The sequence below is a fragment of the Phacochoerus africanus genome, chromosome 1, assembly GCF_016906955.1.
Source record: "Phacochoerus africanus isolate WHEZ1 chromosome 1, ROS_Pafr_v1, whole genome shotgun sequence".
Taxonomy (NCBI): domain Eukaryota; kingdom Metazoa; phylum Chordata; class Mammalia; order Artiodactyla; family Suidae; genus Phacochoerus; species Phacochoerus africanus.
Genome location: NC_062544.1, coordinates 218652519 through 218674324, shown reverse-complemented (window position 1 = coordinate 218674324; position 21806 = coordinate 218652519). Strand labels below are relative to the sequence as shown.

At 44.2% G+C, this 21806-nt stretch overlaps 1 protein-coding gene across 2 annotated transcripts; it reads left to right on the top strand.

Annotated features, from left to right (window-relative positions):
* Positions 1 to 40: 40 nt before the first annotated feature.
* LOC125132995 (cystatin-A5) lies at positions 41 to 20374 on the top strand. Of its 2 annotated transcripts, none has more exons than XM_047790959.1 (3): positions 41 to 121; positions 15347 to 15448; positions 20164 to 20374. In XM_047790959.1, exons 1-3 carry the CDS (start codon positions 56 to 58, stop codon positions 20290 to 20292), a joined length of 297 nt encoding a protein of 98 aa, XP_047646915.1. In that variant the 5' UTR covers positions 41 to 55; the 3' UTR covers positions 20293 to 20374. The 2 variants fall into 2 exon arrangements, with proteins under 2 accessions (XP_047646915.1, XP_047646911.1); XM_047790955.1 differs by lacking the exon at positions 41 to 121 and adding an exon at positions 10408 to 10729.
* The last annotated feature ends 1432 nt before the right edge of the window (positions 20375 to 21806 follow it).

Genomic DNA, 21806 nt, shown 5'->3' with positions numbered 1-21806 from the left:
TTACCTGACCCCCTCAGCACCAGCCTCCTGCCCAGAGAAGAAGCAATTAGCCAAAATGTTGGCTGGAGACATAACTGAAGCCAGACCTGCCACTCCAGAAATCCAGGAGATTGCCACCACGGTGAGTGGATACAGCCCATAACAAGCTTTGATCCAAAATCCTGGTTCCGTGCTATTAGCTTTTCTTTAATAAAGATTTTGCTTGCTTGATGCCTGTGTGTTCTCTGAATTCATCCTTCGCCTGCCATGGACAAGAACCTGGATTCCTGGATCATCTTTCTGGTATGTGTAGGAACTTAAAAGACACGTTACTTGCTGGTACAGTTGACTCATTAACATTGAACTCAGACAGGGTTAAGATGGTGGAATAGAAGGATTGGAACTAAACTTCTCTCCTAAAAACAACAAAAGTCACAACTAAAAGCTGTGCAATCTTTACTCAAATGGACCAGAAACCTTAAAAAAGATATCCTACACCAAAAGAGAAAGAGGAGGCCACAGCAAGTGGTAGGAGGGGCGATTTTGACATATAAACAACTCCATACCTCCTGGGTGGGAAGCCCCACACACTGGAAACTAACTGGTTCATGGAGACTCACCTACAGGAGTGAGAGTTCTGAGCCCCACATCAAACTCTCACAAATGGGGATCTGGCACTGGGAGAAAGAGCCCTGGAGCATCTGGCATGGAAGGCCAGTGGGGCTGGTGTGCAGGAGCTCCATGGGATTGGGGGGAATGGAGGCCCCATGCTTAAAAGGTGCACACAGACTTTCACGTGCACTGGGTCCCAGGGCAAGGCAACGTCTCCATAGGAATCTGGGTCAAACTTGGCTGCAGGTCTTGGGGGACAGCCTGGGAACACAGGGGTGAATGTGGATTGTTGTGAGGGAAGGACGTTGGAGGCAAAGCTCTCGGGAATATTCAACAGCAGGTGCCTTCCTCTGGAGGGGGCCACTTTGGGAAAATCTGGCCCTACCCTCCAGTAGGTCAGTGTTGTGAAGCCCCAGGACAAACAACAATCCAGGTGGGATCACAGCCCCACCCCTCAGTAAACAGGCTACCTAAAGACCCCTCAGGCACACACCCCCCTCTAATCCCACCCAGAGACTAAGCCCCACCCACCAGGGGCATTAGAATCAGCTCCACCTACCAGTGGGCAGGCCTCAAACCCCCCCCCCCATCAGGAACCCTACAGCTGAAGCCCCCATACCCACTTCAGCCACAAGGGGGGCAGACACCACGAGGAAGAGAGGCTACAACCCTATTATCCGGAACAAGGTCACCACACCAAAAACCTATCAAAATGAAAAGACAGAGAACTATAACTCAGATGACGGAGAAAGGGAACACCCCAGAAAGTCAGCTAAGCGATGAGGAGATTCTCAGCCGCCAGGAAAAAGACTTTAGACTGTGGATGCTGAAGAGGATGCAAGACATTGCAAATAAACTGGAGGCACAGATGGATAACTGACAGGAAACACTGAGCAAAGAGATACAAGATATAAACCTTAAACAAGAAGACATGCAAAATACACTCACTGAAACAAAACAGTCACTAGAAGCAGCCAACAGCAGAATACAGGAGGCCAAAGAACGAATAAGCGAGGTGGAGGACACATTAGAAGAAATTACGAATGCGGAACAGAAAAGAAAAAAAAGATTGCAAACAAATGAAGAGCGTCTCAGAGAACTCTGGGACAACGTTAAACGCACCAACATCCGCATGAGAGGGGTGCCAGAAGGAGAAGAGAGAGAGAAGGGGACAGAAAAACTATTCCAAGCGATAATAGCCAAAAAATTCCCTAACATGGGAAAGGAACCACTCCCTCAAATCCAGGATGCACAACGAGTACCATATAAAAGAAACCCAAGGAGGAACACCCCGAGACACATACTAATCAAACTGACCAAAATTAAAGACAAAGAGAAAAATCTCGAAAGCAGCTAGGGAAAGGAAACAAATAACACACAAGGGAACCCCAACAGGGTTATCGGCAGATTTTTCAGCGGAAACTCTGCAGGCCAGAAGGGAGTGGTATGATACACTTTACATGATGACAGGGAAAAACCTCCAACCAAGGTTGCTCTACCCAGCAAGGCTCTCTTGCAGACCTGAAGGAGAAATCAACACATTCACAGATAAGCAACACCTGAGAGAACTCAGCAACACTAAACCAGCCTTATGACAAATACTAAAGAAACTTCTCTAGGGAGAAAAGAACAAGAGAAGAAGGAAAGAAAAAAGAGCAACAGAAACAAAGCCAAAGCAATTGATACAATGGCAAGAAGAACACACATATCAAGAATTACCTTAAGTGTGAATGGACTAATCGCCCCAGCCAAGAGACCCAGACTGGCTGAATGGGTCCAAAAACAAGACCCATATATATGCTGCCTTCAAGAGACCCACTTCACTTCTAGGGACACATACACAGTGAAAGTGAGAGTGTGGAAGAAACTACGTCATGCCAACGGGGATCGAAAGAAAGCTGGAGTAGCCAGACTCACAGCAGACAAAATAGACGTTAGAATGAAGAATATTTTCAGGGACAAAGAAGGTCATTGCATAATGAGCAAAGGATCACTCCAAGAAGAAGAGGGAACAATTTTAAATACCTGCACACCCAACACAGGTTCTCCACAATAGATAAGGCAACTGCTAACAACCTGAAAAGGACAAATCGACAATAACACAATCAGAGTGGCGGCCTTTAACACCCCACTGACAGCAAAGGACAGATCAACCAGACAAGATCCATCAGGAGACACGGGCCCTGAAGGATGCATTAAACCAGACGGACTTCATAGACATTGATAGGACATTCCATCCAAAAGCAACAGAAGACACAGTCTTCCCATGTGCACATGGAACATGCTCTAAGATGGATCACATCCTGGGCTACAAATCCAACCTCGGTAACTTCAAGAAAATTGAAATCATATCAAGCATCTTTTCCCACCACAACGCTAGATGACTGGAAATCAACAACAAGACAAAACCTGCAAAAAAAAAACACAAACACGTGGAGACTCAACAACATGCTACTCAACAACCAATGGATCACTGAGAAAATCAAAGAGGAAATTAAAAAATACCCAGCAGCAAAGGACAACGAAGATACGACACTCCAAAACCTATGGGATGCACCAAAAGCCATTCTAAGAAGAAAGGTTATAGCAATACAAGCCCACCTCAGGAAACGAGCAAAGGCTCAAATACACAAGCTAGTTTTACATCTAAAGCAGCTCGAGAGAGAACAGACAAGACCTAAAGGCAGCAAAAGGAAAGCAACCATAAAGATCAGGGCAGAAATCAGTGAAATAGAAACAAAGAAAACCATAGAAAAGATCAATGAAACAAAAAGCTGGTTCTTTGAAAAGATCAACAAAATTGATACGCCCCTAGCCAGCCTTCTCCAGCAAAAAAAGAGAGAGGACTCAAATCAATAACATCAGAAATGAAAAAGGAGACGTAACAACGGACATCACAGAAATACAAAGGACTCCTAAGAGACTACTCTACGCAACCATACGCCAATAAAATGGAAAACCGAGAAGAAATGGACAAATTCTTAGGAAAGTGCAATCTTCCAAGACGACACCAAGATGAAATAGAAAAGATGAATGGACCCATCACAAGAACTGAAATTGAAACTGTGATTAAAACACTTCTATACACTAACAATGAAAGAGCAGAAAGAGAAATGAGGGAAGCAATCCCGTTTACCATCGCATCCAAAAGAATAAAACACCTAGGAGGAAACCTACCTAAAGAGACAAAAGACCTGTACTCTGAAAACGATGAGCCACTGATGAAGGAAATCAAAGATGACACAAACAGATGGAAAGACATACCATGCTCATGGACTGGAAGAGTTCATATGATCGCAATGACTATGCTACATAAGGCGGTCTACAGATGCAATGCAATCCCTATCAAATTACCCAGGACGTTTTTTCACAGAACTCGCACAAAATAGTTTAAAGTTTGGTTGGAAGCACAAACGACCCAGAATAGCCAAAGACATCCTGAAGAAGAAAAATGGAGCTGGAGGAACCAGGCTCCCAGACTTCAGACTTGACGACAAAGCGACAATCATCAAAACCCTATGGCACCGGCACAAAGACAGAAATAGGGATCAGTGGAACAGGATGGAAAGCCCAGAATTCAACCCACGCCCCTACAGCCAACTCATCTATGACCAAGGAGGCAAGAACATACAATGGAGTAAGGACAGCTTGTTCAATAAGTGGTGCTGGGAAAACTGGACAGCCACAGGGAAAAGAAGGAAATTAGAACACTCCCTAACACCGTACACAAAAAAGAAAATCCAAATGGTTGAACGACCTAGGTATAAGACCAGACACTATCAAACTCTTAGAGGAACACATAGGCCAAACACTCTCTGACATAAACGACAGCAGCATCTTCTCAGATCCACCGCCTAGGGTAATGACAGCAAAATCAAAAAGAAACAAATGGGACCTAATCAAACTTCAAGGTTTCTGCACAGCAAAGGAAACCCTCAACAACACTAAAAGACAACCCACAGAATGGGAGAACATCATTGCCGGTGCATCAACTGACAAGGGATTCATCTCCAAAACTTACAAACACCTTCTGCAGCTCCATGCCAAAAAAACAAACAACCCCATCAAACAATGGGCAGAAGATCTAAACAGACAGGTCTCCAAAGAAGACATACAGATGGCCAAAAAACACATGAAAAGATGTTCATCATCACTCATCACTAGAGAAATGCAAATCAAAACCACGATGACATACCACCTTACACCAGCCAGAATGGCCATCATCAAAGAGTCTACAAAACAAGAAGTGCTGAGAGGGTGTGGAGAACAAGGAACCCTAGTACACGGGTGGTGGCATTGTAAACTGGTGCAACCACTGTGGAAAACAGTGTGGAGATGCCTCCGAAAACGAAACGTAGAACTACCACTTGAGCCAGCAACCCCACTCCTGGGCATCTATCCAGAGAAACCACGACTCGCAAAGACGCATGTACTCCGATGTTCGTTGCGGCACTATTTGCAATAGCCAAGACATGGAAACAACCTCCATGTCCATCCACAGAGGAGTGGATCAAGAAGGTGAGGTACATACACACAATGGCATATTGCTTGGCCATTAAAAGGAATGAAATACTGGCATTTGTAGCAGCATGGATGGACCTAGAAATGATCATGCGAAGTGAAGTCAGCCATACAATGAGACACCAACATCAAATGCTTTCACTGACATGTGGAATCTGAAAAAACGACAGACTGAACTTCTTTGCAGAACAGATGCTGACTCACAGACATTGAAAAACTTATGGTCTCAGGAGGAGACAGGGTGGGGGTGGGGGATATGCTTGGGTTATGGGATGGAAATCCTGTGAAATGGGATTGTGATGATCAATATACAACTACATATGTAATAAATTCATTTGAGTAGTAAAAAAAAATTTTTTTTAAAAAGCGAATAAAGATATCTGTCACGTTTTTTGAAATGAGTGTCAGATCCTTCTTCATATTCTTGAGGGGAGATGAGTCTATTGCAAAATTATATAAATTTATATAATGTTTTATATAATGTTTTCTTCACCAAACATCCTAACAACCAAACAAGTAACACATCCTAAATGTTAAAAAATATTCTATGATTGAGTGTGTGTCCATAGGAAACCATGAGTTTTACTGACTGTCAGTAACAAAAATTTGTACAGCCATTCCGTGGACTATAATGCCAGCATAAAAAAGAATAAGGAAGCTCTTTATGTCCTAATTTGAAAAGATCTCCAAGACATATGAAGGGAAAAAATCAAAGTGTGGACAATATCCTTCCATTTGCCTGATAAAGGGGGAAATTGTGTGTGTGTGTGTGATTGTGTATACACATATGTATACATACACATACATAAAATTTTAAAAGGTGCAAATGTCTGAAAGCATATCTATCCTTTCAGAAGAATGGGAAAGAGGGTGGTGGAAAGAAAGGGATGAAAGGTATAATTTTCCTGTATATCCTAAATTTTAATCTTATGTCGAAAATTTTTAAAAATTGTACAAATCTAAAATGGATTTTACCCTCAATCTTTACTGATGTAAGGCATTTTAAGGTAAAAAACAAACAAACAAACCAAAAGACCCCCCAAAGAAACTAACCCATGCTGGCCAATGAGGACTATCATATAGAAAAAGCAACACAGGGTACTGGTCTTTAATTTCTCAAGCTGGGTGGTGGATACACGTTCATTTCATCCATAGTCTTTAAATACCACATGTCACATGCCCTTTGACATATGTGTCTCACAATTAAAATGAACCATGCAGAAATGATATAACTCTTTCTGGCCTTTTCCTCTTGGAGCTCCCAGCCCTGACATCTCCCTGAAGTTCCCGGTGTTTGGACCAGAGAAGGGTTCAGAGGACTGGTCTTGACACACTGATTGCGACGATCTATAGAACTTGACTGAACCTCTCTCAATCCTTCTCCTAAAGAATTTCCCAACAATTTTTTGCTAGAATATTGCACCACGGCTGCATTCCCTCCTTTGGAAATAAGAAGCCCCATTTTCTGTGGAGAGGAGGGACCATAGTTTCTTTTAAACGATGATCAAGTCTAAAAATGCTTCACTCATCCCACTGTAATACATGTTACACACATCAACTTCTGCACTGGGTTTTCCACCCTAGATGCTCACTGTACCCACTCCCATTCACATCCCCAAGAGTACAAGCTATCTCTCCAGGAATATATAAGTGGACAAATGTTGCCAAAATCTTTCAGTGGGTGAACACCGTATCACCTGGAAAGGGCAGGAAGAGGACATCTTGGCAAAGAGAAGAGGATAAAGAAATGTAATAAAGCAAGGCAATTGAATTGGCATGCTGCAATGTATTCACGGCCCTGCAAGTGGATGCACTCTAGGGTTTGGTTCAGTTAACCTCCCTCTGGGTTCAGCCCCATTCTACTGGTTAATTTCAAAGGATAAAACAGAATTTGCTGTTCATTCCTTCGGATTGAATAGATTTTTGTCTGTTGGAAAACTCTGAAATTTTAGAGAGGATATGCAGACATCCTTGCTCAGAAATCTGAAGTCAAAATTTGGTGATTTTTGACTACATGTAAAGTCCTGAGGAGTTCCCATCATGGCGCAGTTGTTACCAAATCCGACCATGAACCATGAGGTTGCGGGTTCGATCCCTGGCCTTGCTCAATGCGTTAAGGATCTGGCATTGCCACGAGCTGGGCTGTAAGTCGAAGACACGGCTCTGATCTCGCGTTGCTATGGCTCTGGTATAGGCCGATGCCTACAGCTCCGATTCGACCCCTGGCCTCGGAACCTCCATATGCCACGCATGTGGCCCTAGAAAAAGACAAAAATGCTACTACTAATAATAAATAAATAAAAATGGCAGCTTGCCATGAAGGGCACTATGGCACTGTGAATGAATATCTGACAGCCCCACTGTGATTCTTTGTCAGAAACATTCCCTGAACCCTAGCCTCAAGTGAGCTGAGAGAACATTTTGCACAGCCTGGCTATGCCATAAAGTGCACTGTGCCTTTTCACAAAGGATTGACTTTCCCAGAGGTATGGCTTGGATTCAGTGTCCTTCAGGAGAACTTCCCACAGCCCTGCAGCAGGAAAATCATGGCATTAATGGAGTAAAGCGCCACGTTCAAGCTCAAAAAGCCAAAGCTTTGCAAGAGGATCAAACATCTGATAAAGAGAAAGACTTTTGAAACCAGCACGGCTTACGAAAGTAGACAAAACGGGGAGTTCCCTGTGTGAAGCTGAAGGTCAGGATCTGGTATTGTCACTGCAGTGGCTCCGGTTATGCCTGTGCCAAGGTTCAGTCCCTGGCCTGGCAACATCCACATGCCATGGGTGTGGCCCCACCAAGAAAAGGAAACAATACCTGCAAAAAGATCTCTATTTCATTACCTCTGTTTAATGCATTCAATAACACGGAGATATTAACGGTGGTGCTTTTCGTTTCTGCCCTTCCTTGTATGCGACTCTTCCCCTGTCAGTCAGAGGCATCCATCCCACCCTGAGAAGAGCCGGGACAAATACGTAGGGTAGGACAAAAGCCACATTGGCTTTGGAGCAGTTTTTGCTTCTACAACGAATTATTGAGAATCGAGGGAGAATACCTGAGAGGGCACAAAGTCTAGCAAGAGAACAGAAGCTCTGCGGCTTACCCCATGCCTGACCACTGGGAAGACTAGATGCGGAGCACCTGGACTAGTTGGGAAACAGAGAGGTGGAAATGGGCTGTGGCCTTGAGAAAGTTTGGAGTCCTAGATGGGAGAGGATCTGACTTGGGAAGATCAGGGGCAGGTGTCAAGGATTATCCGAAGACAGAGCCATCGTTTAAAGTGACTTCTGGCCTCTTTTTCTTCTTTTTTTTTTTTTTCTCGGTTTTTAGGGCCACGCCCGCAGCATATGGAGGTTCCCAGGCAGGGGTCCAATCGGAGCTACAGCAGCCAGCCTGCCCCGCAGCCACAGCAACATCAGATCTGAGCCTTGTCTGTGACCTACAACACAGCTCATGGCAATGCCAGATCCTTAACCCACTGAGGGAGGTCACGGGTCGAACCCACGATTCCTGGTCAGATACGTTTCTACTGCGCCACAACAGGGACTCCTCCTGACTTCTATCTTCTTGAGCGCCCATCATCTCATCCACATTTGCTGTTCTCCTTACACTTAGATGAAGCATCCCATGGACAGCCATCTGCTCAGCATCCCTAAGATGATCTAGCAAGACACCTACTGATCTCCAAGAATTTGTCAAGTATTTACAAAACACTATAACCCATGAACCAGGGAGTTCCAATGGTGGCTCAGCACAAAGGAATCGGACCAGCCTCCATGAAGATGCATGTTTGATCGCTGACCTTGCTCAGTGTGTTAAGGATCTGGCATTACCATGAGCTGTGGTGTAAGTTGCAGATATGGCTCAGAACCCAAGTTTCTATGGCCGTGGTGTTGGCCACTGGCTGCAGCCCCGATTTGACCCCCAGCCTGGGAACCTCCATATGTCCTGGGTGTGGCCCCAAAAAGACCAAAAAAATAAAAAAGAAAGAAAGAAAGAAAGTAAAGATCACCGTTCTACGTACTAATGTAAAACAATCTCCAAAATATATTGGAAGGGGTAACAAGGTATTTAACAGTTTATGTAGGAGGGTAGCATTTGTACCATTTATACAAGATAAGTATATATATATATACATGTATCTGTATGTATCTGTGCAATAAAAAATATACTCGTATGTGTAAAGCACATCTCTGAAAGATAACAGAACCTGGGGACAGTAGTTGTCTCAGGAGAGTAGAAAGGTGGCTGAGGAATGGAGTGAGTGAAGCATTTCTTATATTAGAAATCCTTTTGAGCCTTTTTATCATGCATACGTGTTGCATATCCTCAAAACTGAATAAAGTGATAAAAATAAATATTCACGCAAAACCACAATTTCTCTTCTAGATAATTTGCCTACAAAGGCTCTCACACGTGTACAAAAGGGTGAAAAAAGTGTCATCTCGTTTAGAAGGGTAAATCGTAGGAAAAACGAAACTCTTCATCAATAGGAGAATAGGTAGGTAAAGTATGGAATAGCATAGAGCAGTCAGATAGAGTAAATGATAGGCAGGTAGACAGATAAATAGATAAGACAGACAGATACAGGTAGACAGACAGACAGATATAGGTACATAAACAGATCTGTCATAGGCTAACAGTTAAAGGAAGAGAATTAGATTGATCTCTGTGGATCAACATGGAATGATTCAAAAGCATATTGAGTAGAAACAAAAGCATAATATAGAATATATGTTTAGCATAAAGTTTAGGCAGATTTTTTTAAAGACATGAAAGAAAAGTATAAAACTGGGCGAGAAGGATACCAAACTCACAACAAATTCATCTGGGTGGAGGGCACGATTCGGGGTGGCAGGAGTGGGGAACCTCTCATAGTTTCTTTCTTCAAAACAATTACCAAAAAAAAAGGTGGGAAGCAAATATGATGAAATGTTACAAGTAGTCATTCCGGGTGATAGGAACACAGGTGTTTGTTATTTTATTGTATGTGTTTTTTCTGTCTTTTAAATAGTCCTATTGCAAATAAAAGTGAAATACAACTACCCGGCCAAGGTTCTCCAGACAGATCCTCGCACCTTCCTTAGACAGCCAAGTCAATTTTCAGCAATCAACCTTGGCATTATGAATAAAGAGTCCTTCCGAAGAATAAAAAATTTCTTAGAGGTTTTAAACATGGGGACACTCTCTGGTTGTGGTTTCGGATTTCATACTTCAAATGCAACAGGAAGGAACCCTTACAAAGAGAACTTGGGGAAGTTTGACAGTTGTTCTAGCAAGACTTCTTGTACACACCCACTCCCTTCCTCCCCACCCTTCATTCCTCCTAGGTCTTCTCAGTGTGTGGTGTCAAGGAAGCAAGAAGACTTAACTCCAAGGCATATTCCTTTCCCCAGTGCTCTTTGCTCTTTTTGGAAAACATTCTGTAGGCGGAGCTTGTGAACACCACCCTCTCTTAAAACCAGAGTCTCCACTCTAGCCTTACCACTTCAGCACCTGCCTCCTGCCCACTTCAGTCCCTGCCTCCTGCCCAGAGAAGATGGAATCAGAAAAAATGATCACTGGGGGCTTAACTGAACCCAGACCTGCCACTCCAGAAATCCAGGAGATTGCCAACAAGGTGAGTGGATACAGCCCATGACAAGCTTTGATGCAAAATCTTGGTTCCTAGGTTGGTGCCCTCTTCAGTGTGTGGGTGAACATGGAAACCAGATCATGGGGAAATGGGTGGTTTTGCGCAGGTCTCCTTACAATCAAAACGTTTCTCAGATGAAACCTCTCATAATCCTAACTGTGAGAGTGATCTTGAGCCGCTCACATCCCTTCTCTGAGCCTCCGTTTCCCCGTTTTCCAAAGAAGCATTTATTTCTATTGGACCACCTCTAAAGGTCTTAGAAGTTACAATTTGAGGATCACTAATTCAGTTTCTGGTGAAGTTTTTCCGTGCTCACCAAGTGGAGCCAACATGTAATTAAAATCTGAGGTGGCTAACAATTGACCAGCTAGACTTCAAAAGCACTGCAGGGAAAATTTGTTTCCTGGATTGAACATTATCATAAAAGGTGATCCACTTCCAGACTTGCTACAAATTTGGCTCAGTGGACAATGTTTTCGTCTTTCAGTATTTGGAAGATGATTAAACTAGGAGAGAAGAGAAGTGGCGTAGTCTATGGTGACTCCACAATTGGTTCTGGTGAAAATAGAACTCCGTGGGTTTGGCAAGCTGATACATTTTTTTCTGTGTTCTCTGACCAGCCATCACCCCTATAATACAAATTTATGGTAGTGCTTATTGGATGAAAAGACAATAAATATACATTACTAGTTTAGGTGTGTAAATTCTTGCCCTTTGGATTTTGTGCTTTGCAATTTTGAAAGCCTTTCCTCCACTGACCTCTCATGTGATTCATACCCTGCAGCAGGGAGGGAAGGCATCCCATCCACTTGTCAGATGATGACACTGAGATTCAAAGAGGTTAATAACCACCTAGTTAGGAAGCTAACCTAACTCACTAACCTAGCTCACTCCGCGGCTGCCACTTCCTCCTCAGCTTCTGCTTCAGGTTCAGGGAAGATGCAGAAGCACACAAAACTCACCCATTACAAGTCGATGGATTCATGCCAGTGACAACTGCAGCAGCACCCTGGGGCTGCCAGAAGATCCTTGCAACCACGTTCTGTTGGTCCTTTTCTAGACACCCCACACAGGTGGAGCTGAACTTTCTCTCCCCTCAGTTTCTCACTCCCTCCCATGCCCTTGGCAAGACCAGAGGGCATCTCAGGTCCTTCTCTTAGGAGATTGCAGCCACGTGGTGCCAGAATGCCCTGATTTACTTGTCCCCTGCTGATCCCATTCCTCCCTCCAGTCTAAGACTTTGTCCTCCTCTCTTATGCCAGGTGCCATCATTTCTTGCATACTGGGTGCCTTGTTCCATCCTTCTGCCTCCCAAACATACACTCAGATGGCAAATGTCCACAAGCCACCTCTCCCCAACCCTACTCTACTTTCATGCTGCTGCCCACACTCTCACCCTCCAAAACGTCCCAAAACATGACCTCCCCATGCTGCCACCATCATCTGTCTATGCATTTTTCCTAGATTATGCACAAGCCAGAATGATGTTTTTGCACCATGATGGCAGATAGGGCAAATGCCTACACCTCGGGTGCAGCGTGGCTCAAACCCTCAGGTCCCAGAGAACGAACACCTCACCAAGATGTATGCTCTGCAGCAACAAGACATGCTTCAACAGCTCTGGGGGAAGGGCATTTTACCAGGGGCTCCTCCCTGGTGCGTCCTTCCCCTGGTTGGGGCCCAAGTGACAAACCTACATGGTTCCCTCCAGCCCCTCAACCACCACCAGACGTGGGGGGCTGAGGAAGGGGAATGCTAACTATGTTCAGCTCAAGGTCCATTGACCACCAGACTCTGAACCACCATTCCCAGATGGCCCTCAGCCTCCTAGTACCCCTCCTGCAGGGCCTTTCATCACCACACTGATTTCGGGAACCTAAGGTCTCACTCACCAGCTCCTTCCCACTCTGCCCCTTTGCCTGCTCCTCACCTCAAATCTCATCCTCCCAGGTTCAGAGGATCCACTGTACTCGAGCCATACAAATCTGTCTTACTGGGAAGGGGGCATAGGGCTACGGGTTATAAATACAATGACCCTGAAATCGGGGCTCACAGTCTGACAGGTGCCAGTGCACTTATGGAAACCAATCAGGACATGTGAAGTTAACTCTCGCACAGAAAATCCTGAATTTGGGGACTACATAGGTACAATGAAAAGGTTACGGATTTGGGTGTGTTTCCAGGACACACAGAAATAGACACTTCTGATACATCTTTAAAGAAAGAAGAAGGGAGGGAGGGAGGGAAATGAAGAAAGAAAGAAAAGAAGAAAGAAAGAAAGAGAGATAAAGAGAGAGGGAGGGAGGGAGGGAGCAGGCAGGGAGGGAGGGAGGGAAAAGAAAAAAAAAGTAAAGATAAGAAAAGAAGAAGGAAAAGACAAATCAGGTACTTGCCAGGCAAGGGATGTAAAACTTTAACTCTAACTAGTAATTTTCAGCCTCAAGCAGCTATGTTCCCCTTACAGCTTCAGGTCCCTCATCTGCAAAATGAGGCATAAATAGAGAATTTGGGGTTTAGTGTAGAGATGAACCCTTTCCAACTCAGCTCCTAACTTGACTGTTACCCAGTGTTGGTTCCAAAGGGTTCGGAGGGGGAAGCAAGAAGACAGTGACCTCTCCCCTTACTCATCTCTCTGCCTGCTCATCCACTTTCGTCCTCTTTCTCCTGTACCCTAATTCAACCTATTTCCCCCTTCCTTCCTTCCTTCCTTCCTTCCTTCCTTCCTTCCTTCCTTCCTTCCTTCCTTCACTATTTACCGTCTTCCTTTATCTACTTTGGAACCTCACTTTCCAGCTCAAGAAAGCCACCACCGTCTCCCCATCTGTTCTGAGGGTTACGGAAGAAATGGGTAGTGGCCCATGAGGTGCTTGCCCTTCAAAAATGGTCTGAGAACCCAAAGAGTTTGCAAATGCCTAGGTCTTTGAAAACAGTTCTGGTACCCAGACTGAGGCACCAAGAGAAAAGGATTCCCATCATTTGACCACTGATGGGAAGGACTGGGTAGCCTTTGGAGAACCCTAGACACACCAGAAGCCTGGCAGAAGCTGTATGTGCCCACGCAGTGCTTCCGTCACGAGCAGTGAGCCAACTGCCCCATAAGCAATGTATGTGAACACACACATGGGCTCCCAGTCCCTCCAAGTGACAGGAAAGGATTGGAGGAGAAGGGAGAACAAACCTGGAAATATAGAGACAATGGGGGAGAGGCAAACATCTCAGAGACACTGACAAAACTTTGGAAAATGGAAAGCAGATAGACAGTAGAAAATGGGTGAGGCGTCTAGACAGAGTCTAGGCCACACGGGAAGGTCTGAGCCCGAAGCCAGCAGATTCATGGTGCAGAATTCCAAAATGGCTCCAGCACCAACACCACCAGGAACTTGAGGGAGATGAGAACCAGGAGGATCGATGGAAGATCCCTTTAAGGAGCAGTTACATTGCCCCCCAGATCCTTCCCTCTCACTAGCATCCTCCCTGGAAGACTAACTAATACGAGACCTCCTCCAGAGCAGAAGATTAGAGCTTTCCTCTTAGCAGAAATGGAGTCAGAGAAACCATAGTGGGTACGGGCATATCAAGCCCAGCTCAGAGCAGGAATGGAGGACCCCCACGGAAACCTGGTGGAGTCAGTGGATGTTTGCATACTGAACGTGAGACTCCCTCGCTGCCTTCTCCTCTCCTGCTTGGTTCAGGAATGCTGGCACCTAAACGTCTACCCCTCTATGGAAGACAGAATGATGACCTCCTTTAAAGAGGTCCACATCCTAATCCCTGAATCCTAGAAAAAAATGTTACACAACGTGGCAAAGGGACTTTCAGATGTGAGTACATGATCTTGAGATGTGCTACACGCGTTTTGGCAACTTTGAGTCTGAAATGATTTCCAAACCAAAAATGTTTATGTGAGTAGTAGTAGTAGTACTTTTCTCTTTAGGGCCACACCTGCAGCATATGGGAGTTCACAGGTTAGGGGTTGAACCGGAGTTGCAGCTACCAGCCTATGCCACAGCCACAGAATGCTAGATCGGAGCCACATCTTCGACTCACGCCACAGCTTGCTGCCACACCAGATCCTTAACCCAGTGAGTGAGGCCAGGAATTGAACCCTAATCCTCACGGATACTAGTTGGGTTCTTGACCTGCTGAGGTGTAAGGGGAACTCCTATAATGAAGTAGCAATGACTGGTCTCTCATTTTTATTAACCAAAGATAGAATGAACTTGTGTGTGGGTGTGTGTGTCTGTGTGTGTGTGTGTCTTTATGTTTAGTCTAGGGCCACACCCACACATGGCATATGGAGGTTCCCAGGCTATGGGTCTAATCAGAGCTGTAGCTGCCGGCCTATACCACAGCCACAGCAACTCAGGATCCGAGCCATGTCTGTGACCTACACCACAGCTCATGGCAACACCCGGTCCTTAAGCCACTGAGTGAGGCCAGAGATCGAATCTGCAACCTCATGGTTCCTAGTCAGATTCAATAACCACTGAGCCATGACGGGAACTCCATAGTTTACTTTTTATAAGCACATATTAACAGGTTTGTAAGTCACATACATTTAAATCAATATAGCTTTGGTTATTCGTTTCCTCTTTTCTTAAGGTTAAACCACAGATTGAAGAAGAAACAAAAAAAACTTACAAAAAATTTGAAGCTATTCTTTATAGATCTCAAGTGGTTGCTGGAATAATTTACTACATCAAGGTTAGTGTTCAACATCTCTTTGGCTCTAAAAGATTCTGGATCCCTCACTTCATGTCATGTTCTCTGTCATCCCCACCTGATAATCTCTTTCTTCTCCTTGTCCTATGTCAAGATGCCTACCCAGCATGAAACTTCCCAAGTGGGAAATTCTCAAATTTGGCAAATGATGAGGTCTATTTCACAGATACCATCTTCTTCTTCTGAATTTAGAAAGTGTTCTTATATTGATTCTTTCTAAAATAGTCGATTTGCAGTGTTGTGCCAGTTTCTGCTGTACAGTAAAGTGGATTCTTAATTTCCAGAAAAGGTATAGAAAAATATTTCATCATTTTCAGAATTCAGAGCATAGCTATGGCTGCTTCATCTGTGAGGTGGGATCCTAAAGATGTGGGGCTGGACCAGATGCCATCCTGACGCTTGTTCTGTCTCAAAGCTTTGGGACCCTATGCGTCTAAATTAAATGGATTTAAGGAAGGACTTGAATCATTAGCTAGGAACATTATTGGAACCACGTTTTCCCTTAAAACAAGCATTTTCATTAATAGAATGTAAATATATAATTTTTGCAACTCAACTAGATTTAACTGGTTACACTGTGGGTATAGTCTGAAGCAGTGGAGCATTAAACCTATCCTTTTTGTTTGTTTGTTTGTTTGCTTTTTAGGGCCACACCCATGGCATATGGAGGTTCCCAGGCTAGGGGTCTAATCGGAGATGTAGCCACTGGCCTACACCACAGCCACAGCAATGCCAGATCTGAGCCGCATCTGTGACCTACACCACAGCTCACAGCAACACTGGATCCTTAACCCACTGAGCAAGATCAAGGATCGAACCTGTGTCCTCATGGATACTAGCCAGGTTCGTTTCCACTGTGCCATGACGGGAATCCCTGAAAGTATCTTAAAAATTATTTTTATACCTCTATAAGAAAATTGAATGGCATACTATTGAATTCTAACAGAAGAAAATACCTCTGAAGTGTTCGAGAGAGAACCAGTCAAACTAATCAAAAGTGGATATTTCGAAGCCATTTTCATTCTTTTGTATTGAGCAGAGGATATCTGCCTTAAGAAATGAGAACAGGCATTCAAAACATAGTTACTGAATCTTTACTAAACTATCTGACCAGGGCACAGTGTGGCTTATTTCTCTTTAAAAATTAACTCCTTAAGACATAAAAAAATTACTAATGTTTATACCAAAACATAAAGTAAGCATTGCTCACCAGCTCAGTGTGAGAAAATTAGAAGACTGGATCACGTAAATAGGTCACCAATCCTACCGTTTATGTGCTCCTTACATATGCCAGGCCCTGAGATTCACAGGAGTGAGATCCTGCCTTGCCCTTAGAAAAGTCTTTTTTTTTTTCACAGTTAGAAGAGTTTCCAATGAAAACTGGTTTTGTTCAAAGATAAACATTTCATCAAAACTCGTATTATTATTTTAGTAATGGATGATTAATCCAAGTGTATACGTTTCACATACAAACCAGCTCATGCGTTTCTTGAGAAGTCCATCAGAAAACTATCTTGAAATTATCTTGACTATTTCTTCCCTTTTATTTTCACAAGCACCTGTCAAGGGGCAGGTGGTACTTGTGGACAACTCATCTACAACCAAGGAGTCAGATTATAAACTAGAGAAAAGACAGTCCCTTCAATAAGTGGTGCAGGGAAAACTGGACAGCTGCATGCAAAAGAAGGAAATGAGAACACTCTGTAACACCACACACAAAAATAAACTCAAAGTGGATTAAAGACCTAAACCTAAGGCCAGATACTCTAAAACTCTCAGGGGAAAACACAGGACACTCTTTGACATACATCATAGCAATATCGTTTCAGATCCACCTCCTAGAGTAATGAAAATGAAACGAAACAAATTGGACCTAATTATACTTAAAAGCTTGTGCACAACAAAGGAAGCCATTCAAACAAACAAAACCAAAACCAAAAACAAACAGGGAGTTCCCACTGAGGCTCAGCAGGATCCGAACCCAACTAGTAGCCACGAGGATGAGGGTTCAATCCCTGGCCTTGCTCAGTGGGTTAAGGATCTGATGTAGCCAAAAGCTGTGGTGTAGGTCAGAGGTGAGGCTCAGATCTGGCGTTGCTGTGGCTGGAGTGCAGGCCAGAAGCTGCAGCTCCTCTTTGACCCCTAGCCCAGGAACTCCCACATGCCACAGGTGTGGCCATAAAAAGTAAAACAAACAAAAACAAAACAAAAAGACAATCCACAGGATGGGAGAAAACCTTTGCAAATGAAGCAAGTGGCAAGGGATTAATCTCTAAAATAGATAAACATCTCCCATAGCTGTATATCAAAACACCAACAACAACAAAAAAAAAACCAGACCAAAAATGGTCAAAGGAGGGCGTTCCCTTGGGACAGAGTGGGTTAAAAATCCTGCACTGTCACTGGGGCAGCTCAGGGCACTGCTCTGACAAGGGTTTGAGCCTTGGCTCAGGAAATTCTGCATGCCATGGGTGCAGCCAGAAAAAAAAAAAAAACACCATAAATAATAATAACCTACTTTGCAGGGTGTGGTGTGGAATAAATGAACTAGAAATGTACTCAGCACCTGCTATGTGCAGGGCACTGTTCTAAGGGTCGTGCATGTAGAAGCTCATTTCATCCTCTCAACATATCCTCATTCCTGTGTTCTTGATGAGAAAATTGAGCCCTGGGGAGGTGAAGGAACTAGCAAGGGCCAAACCACTGTAAGAGCACAGGCAGAATTTGAACCCAGGTAGTCTGATGCTTCTCTACGGGCTGTGCTGCCTCTAATAATGTATGCAAAGGCTGGTGTCCCGTTCTCAGCACAGAACAAGTGCTTTTGAAAGGTGACCCCATGGAGTGAAAAAAACAAACAAAGAAAAAACCCACTGAGGATGGAGTCTGGATTTGAAGTTGGGCTCTGTCACTTTAACTGAGATATTTATAGAAAATTAATGTTTCTGAAGCTGCTTCTGCATCCGTAAAATCGTCCTTGTTCCACCTTTCTTCAGGCCTAGAACAAAATGTAAATAGAATCAGGTATATAAAATGGTCATCATAGTGTCAGACTCAAGGTAAACATTTGATAAATGCCATTTATTAAAAATAGGTTAGGCAGACTCGTAAAGAATGAACGAGCAGTTCCCTGTGGGGAGGGGGACAAGATAGGGGTAGGGGATAAAGAGGTACAAACTGCTATGTATAAAATGAATATGCCACAAGGCTATATTGCACAGCACAGGAAATAAAGCCATTCTTTTCTAATCCATATTAAAACTAAAATTGGGTTAGGGAGGGACATCAAAGCACAATAAATATTATTGTTTTATCATCTGAACGAAGAATAACAGAGGAAATTCTTACCATGGGAGTTCTCTTTATGACCTCAGCTGGTTAAGGACCCAAGGCTGTCTCCAGATTTGATCCCTGGCCTCGCTCAGTGGTTAAGGATCTGGCAGTTCCACAAGCTGCTCCATAGGCCACTGATGTGGCTCAGATCTGGTGTTGCTGTGGCTGTGGTGTAAGCCAGCAGCTGCAGCTCCAATTTTGACCCCTAAACTAGGAACTTCCAGGAGTTCCCATTGTGGCTCAGTGGTACAGAGCCCAACCAGTATCCATGAAGAGGCAGGTTTGGTCCCTGGCCTCACTCGGTTGGTTAAGGATCAAGGGGTTGCTGTGAGCTGTTTGTAGGTCCTGGAAATGGCTTGGATCCCACATTCCTGTGCCGCGTGTAGGCTGGCAGCTGCAGCTCCACCTCTACCTCTCAACTGGGAACATCCATAAGACTTGAGTGTGGCATACCAACAACCCTCCCCACAAGAAAAAAGGCAAAAAACAAAACAAAAACAAAAACACCTAGGAACTTCAATATGCTGCAGCTGCAGCCATAAAAAGGAAAAAAAAAATTCTTACCATGATTTTCTAGGCCCCAGCTTCATGCCCAAATGACCATTTCAATCTTCAAAGCCACAGTCTCCCAGCAAGATCCCTTTCCTTTAGAAGGTAACCAGACTGACCACTCTTGGGCCCTGACAAATCATACCAGAGGCATTGAGAAAGCAGGTTCTAACAAAGATATGGGAACCACACGTCCCAATATTCTAGGGTAATTCTGATTTTCTTCTCCCTTCTCATACCATGTGGCAAATCAAGTATCCCAATTTGGGAGTCAGAAAAGAGACTCACTGGGAGTTCCCATTGTGGCTCAGTGGTTAACCAACCTGACTAGGATCCATGAGGACTTGGGTTGGATATATGAGGACCCGGGTTCGATCCATGGCCTTGCTCAGTGGGTTAAGGATCTGGCATTGTCATGAGCTGTGGTGTAGGTTGCAGACACAGCTCAGATTCTGCATTGAGTGGTATAGGCTGGCAGCTGTAGATCCGATTCTACCCCTAGCCTGGGAATTTCCAAATGCCACAGGAGTGGCCCTAAAAAGCAAAAAAGAAAAAAAGAAAGAAAAGAAAAAGAAAAAGAGAGAGAGAGAGATAAAATAAAATGAACCTAGGACCTATGCCTCTGGCCATATCCTCAGCCTGTCCTTTCTCTCAGAAAATGCAGGGATAGGTTTAGGGAAACCAAGGGTCTAGGAAGGATGCTCTAGGAATGCTATTCCAAACCAGCATATCGCACCAAAGACTTTCTGGGTCTGTAGATCTTTCACTTGACATAGACACATGTGACTGAACCTCCTTTTTCTTTTTTTACCTTTCAGGTTGACGTAGGTGATAATACCTACATTCACATAATAGTATTTCAAAATCTTCCTCAACTAAATGAGCCTCTGAAACTTAGTGGCTACCAGGTTGACAAAACCAAGGATGATGAGCTGAAACCCTTTTAGCAGCATGATCTGGAAGCAGCTGATTCTTCCCACTGGCTCTTGAGTAATGATCCCTGCGAATAAATGTAACTATCAATATAAAGAAGTGTTCCTTTTTTACACCTAGAGATGATCATACGAAGTAAAGCAAGTGAGAAAGAGAAGGACAAATACCATATGCTATCACTTGTATATGGAATCTAAAATATGACACAAAGGAACCTATCTGTGAAACAGAAACAGACACACAGACATAGAGCACAGGCGTGGGGTTGCTGGGGGGTGAGGGGTGGGATGCATTGGGAGTTTGGGATTAGCAGAGGCAGACTATTATATGTAGAATGGATAACCCACAAGGTCCTACTGTATAGCACAGGGAACCATATTCGGCATCCTCTGATCAACCACAATGGGAAAAAATGGTTCCTTTTCAAACAAACTCAGCCTTTCAACTAGTTCTCGTCTCTGCTGTATCACAGGAATTTGTCCTTTCTTCAAATCAATGTTATTGCTTGAGAGTAGAAATTCCATACAAACTGAGGTCAGGTGGAAATCTTGGAAAGACTAGCCAAGCCTAACAAAACCGGCTAAAGGATAAAACCACCAGCACTCCCAGCACGCCCCTCTGGGCAGGCCAGGTCCTAGGTCTTAAGTGCCCTGCGGCTACCGAGACGCCAGTGTTACATCTCCACCTACACATTTTAAAATTGAATCAAGGAGTTCCCACTGTGGCTCAGTGGTACAAAACCCGGCTAGTGTCCATGAGGATGCGAGTTCAATCCCTGGCCTTGCTTAGTGGGTTGAGGATCTGGCAAGGCCACGAGCTGTGGCATAGGTTGCAGACGAGGCCTGGATCCCGAGTTGCTCTGGCTGTGGTTTGGTCGGCAGCTGTAGCTCCGACTGGACCCCTAGCCTAGGAAGAGGGGCAAGCCTACAAACCCGAAAAATGAAATAACATTTTTCAAAATTAAACCAAGTTAAGGATTTTATACAATATATTTAAATTTTAAAACAACCCCAAACTTACAGATAAGGTGCCCTAGAAACACTTTTTTCTCCTGGACATTTGAAAGCAATCTATACTGTGGCCCCATTCCCAACAAATACGTTACTGTGCATTTCCTACAAACCAGTTCATTCTCTTGAATAACGAGGGAAAGCAAGTCACTCCCTGTCGCTGGGGAACAGAGTAGAGAGGAGGGAGGCGAGAAGTAAGCAGGAGCCAGAGCGCCAAGGACTTCACAAGGCATCTTGAGGAACTGGTACTGACCTCCAAGGTAGTGAGACACTAGTGAGGAAGTTTAAGCAGGAGACACGTTTTGCTTGCTCGTTTCTAAAACTGCAGTGGAAAAGTCATTCAATAGACCGACAGCAATGATCTCTAAATGCCAGTGGAGTTGCTGTCCCTTCTTCATGCCCCAGGAGACCCCGCACACATTCACTGAGGTCAAGTCCTCTCCCCTTTCACAGGGGTGCCCTCAGCGGGCCACTGTGTTCAGAAACAGGAGCTCACTTTGCTTAAGCCTTTTATTCAC

What these genes read in the sequence shown, in the direction of transcription:
- LOC125132995 (XM_047790955.1), top strand. Translation starts at nt 10,649, where the DNA reads ATGGAATCAGAAAAAATGATCACTGGGGGCTTAACTGAACCCAGACCT. An exon ending in TCCAGGAGATTGCCAACAAG is followed by an intron (nt 10,730 to 15,346) that starts GTGAGTGGATAC and finishes TCTTTTCTTAAG; the next exon opens with GTTAAACCACAGATTGAAGA. An exon ending in GAATAATTTACTACATCAAG is followed by an intron (nt 15,449 to 20,163) that starts GTTAGTGTTCAA and finishes TTTACCTTTCAG; the next exon opens with GTTGACGTAGGTGATAATAC.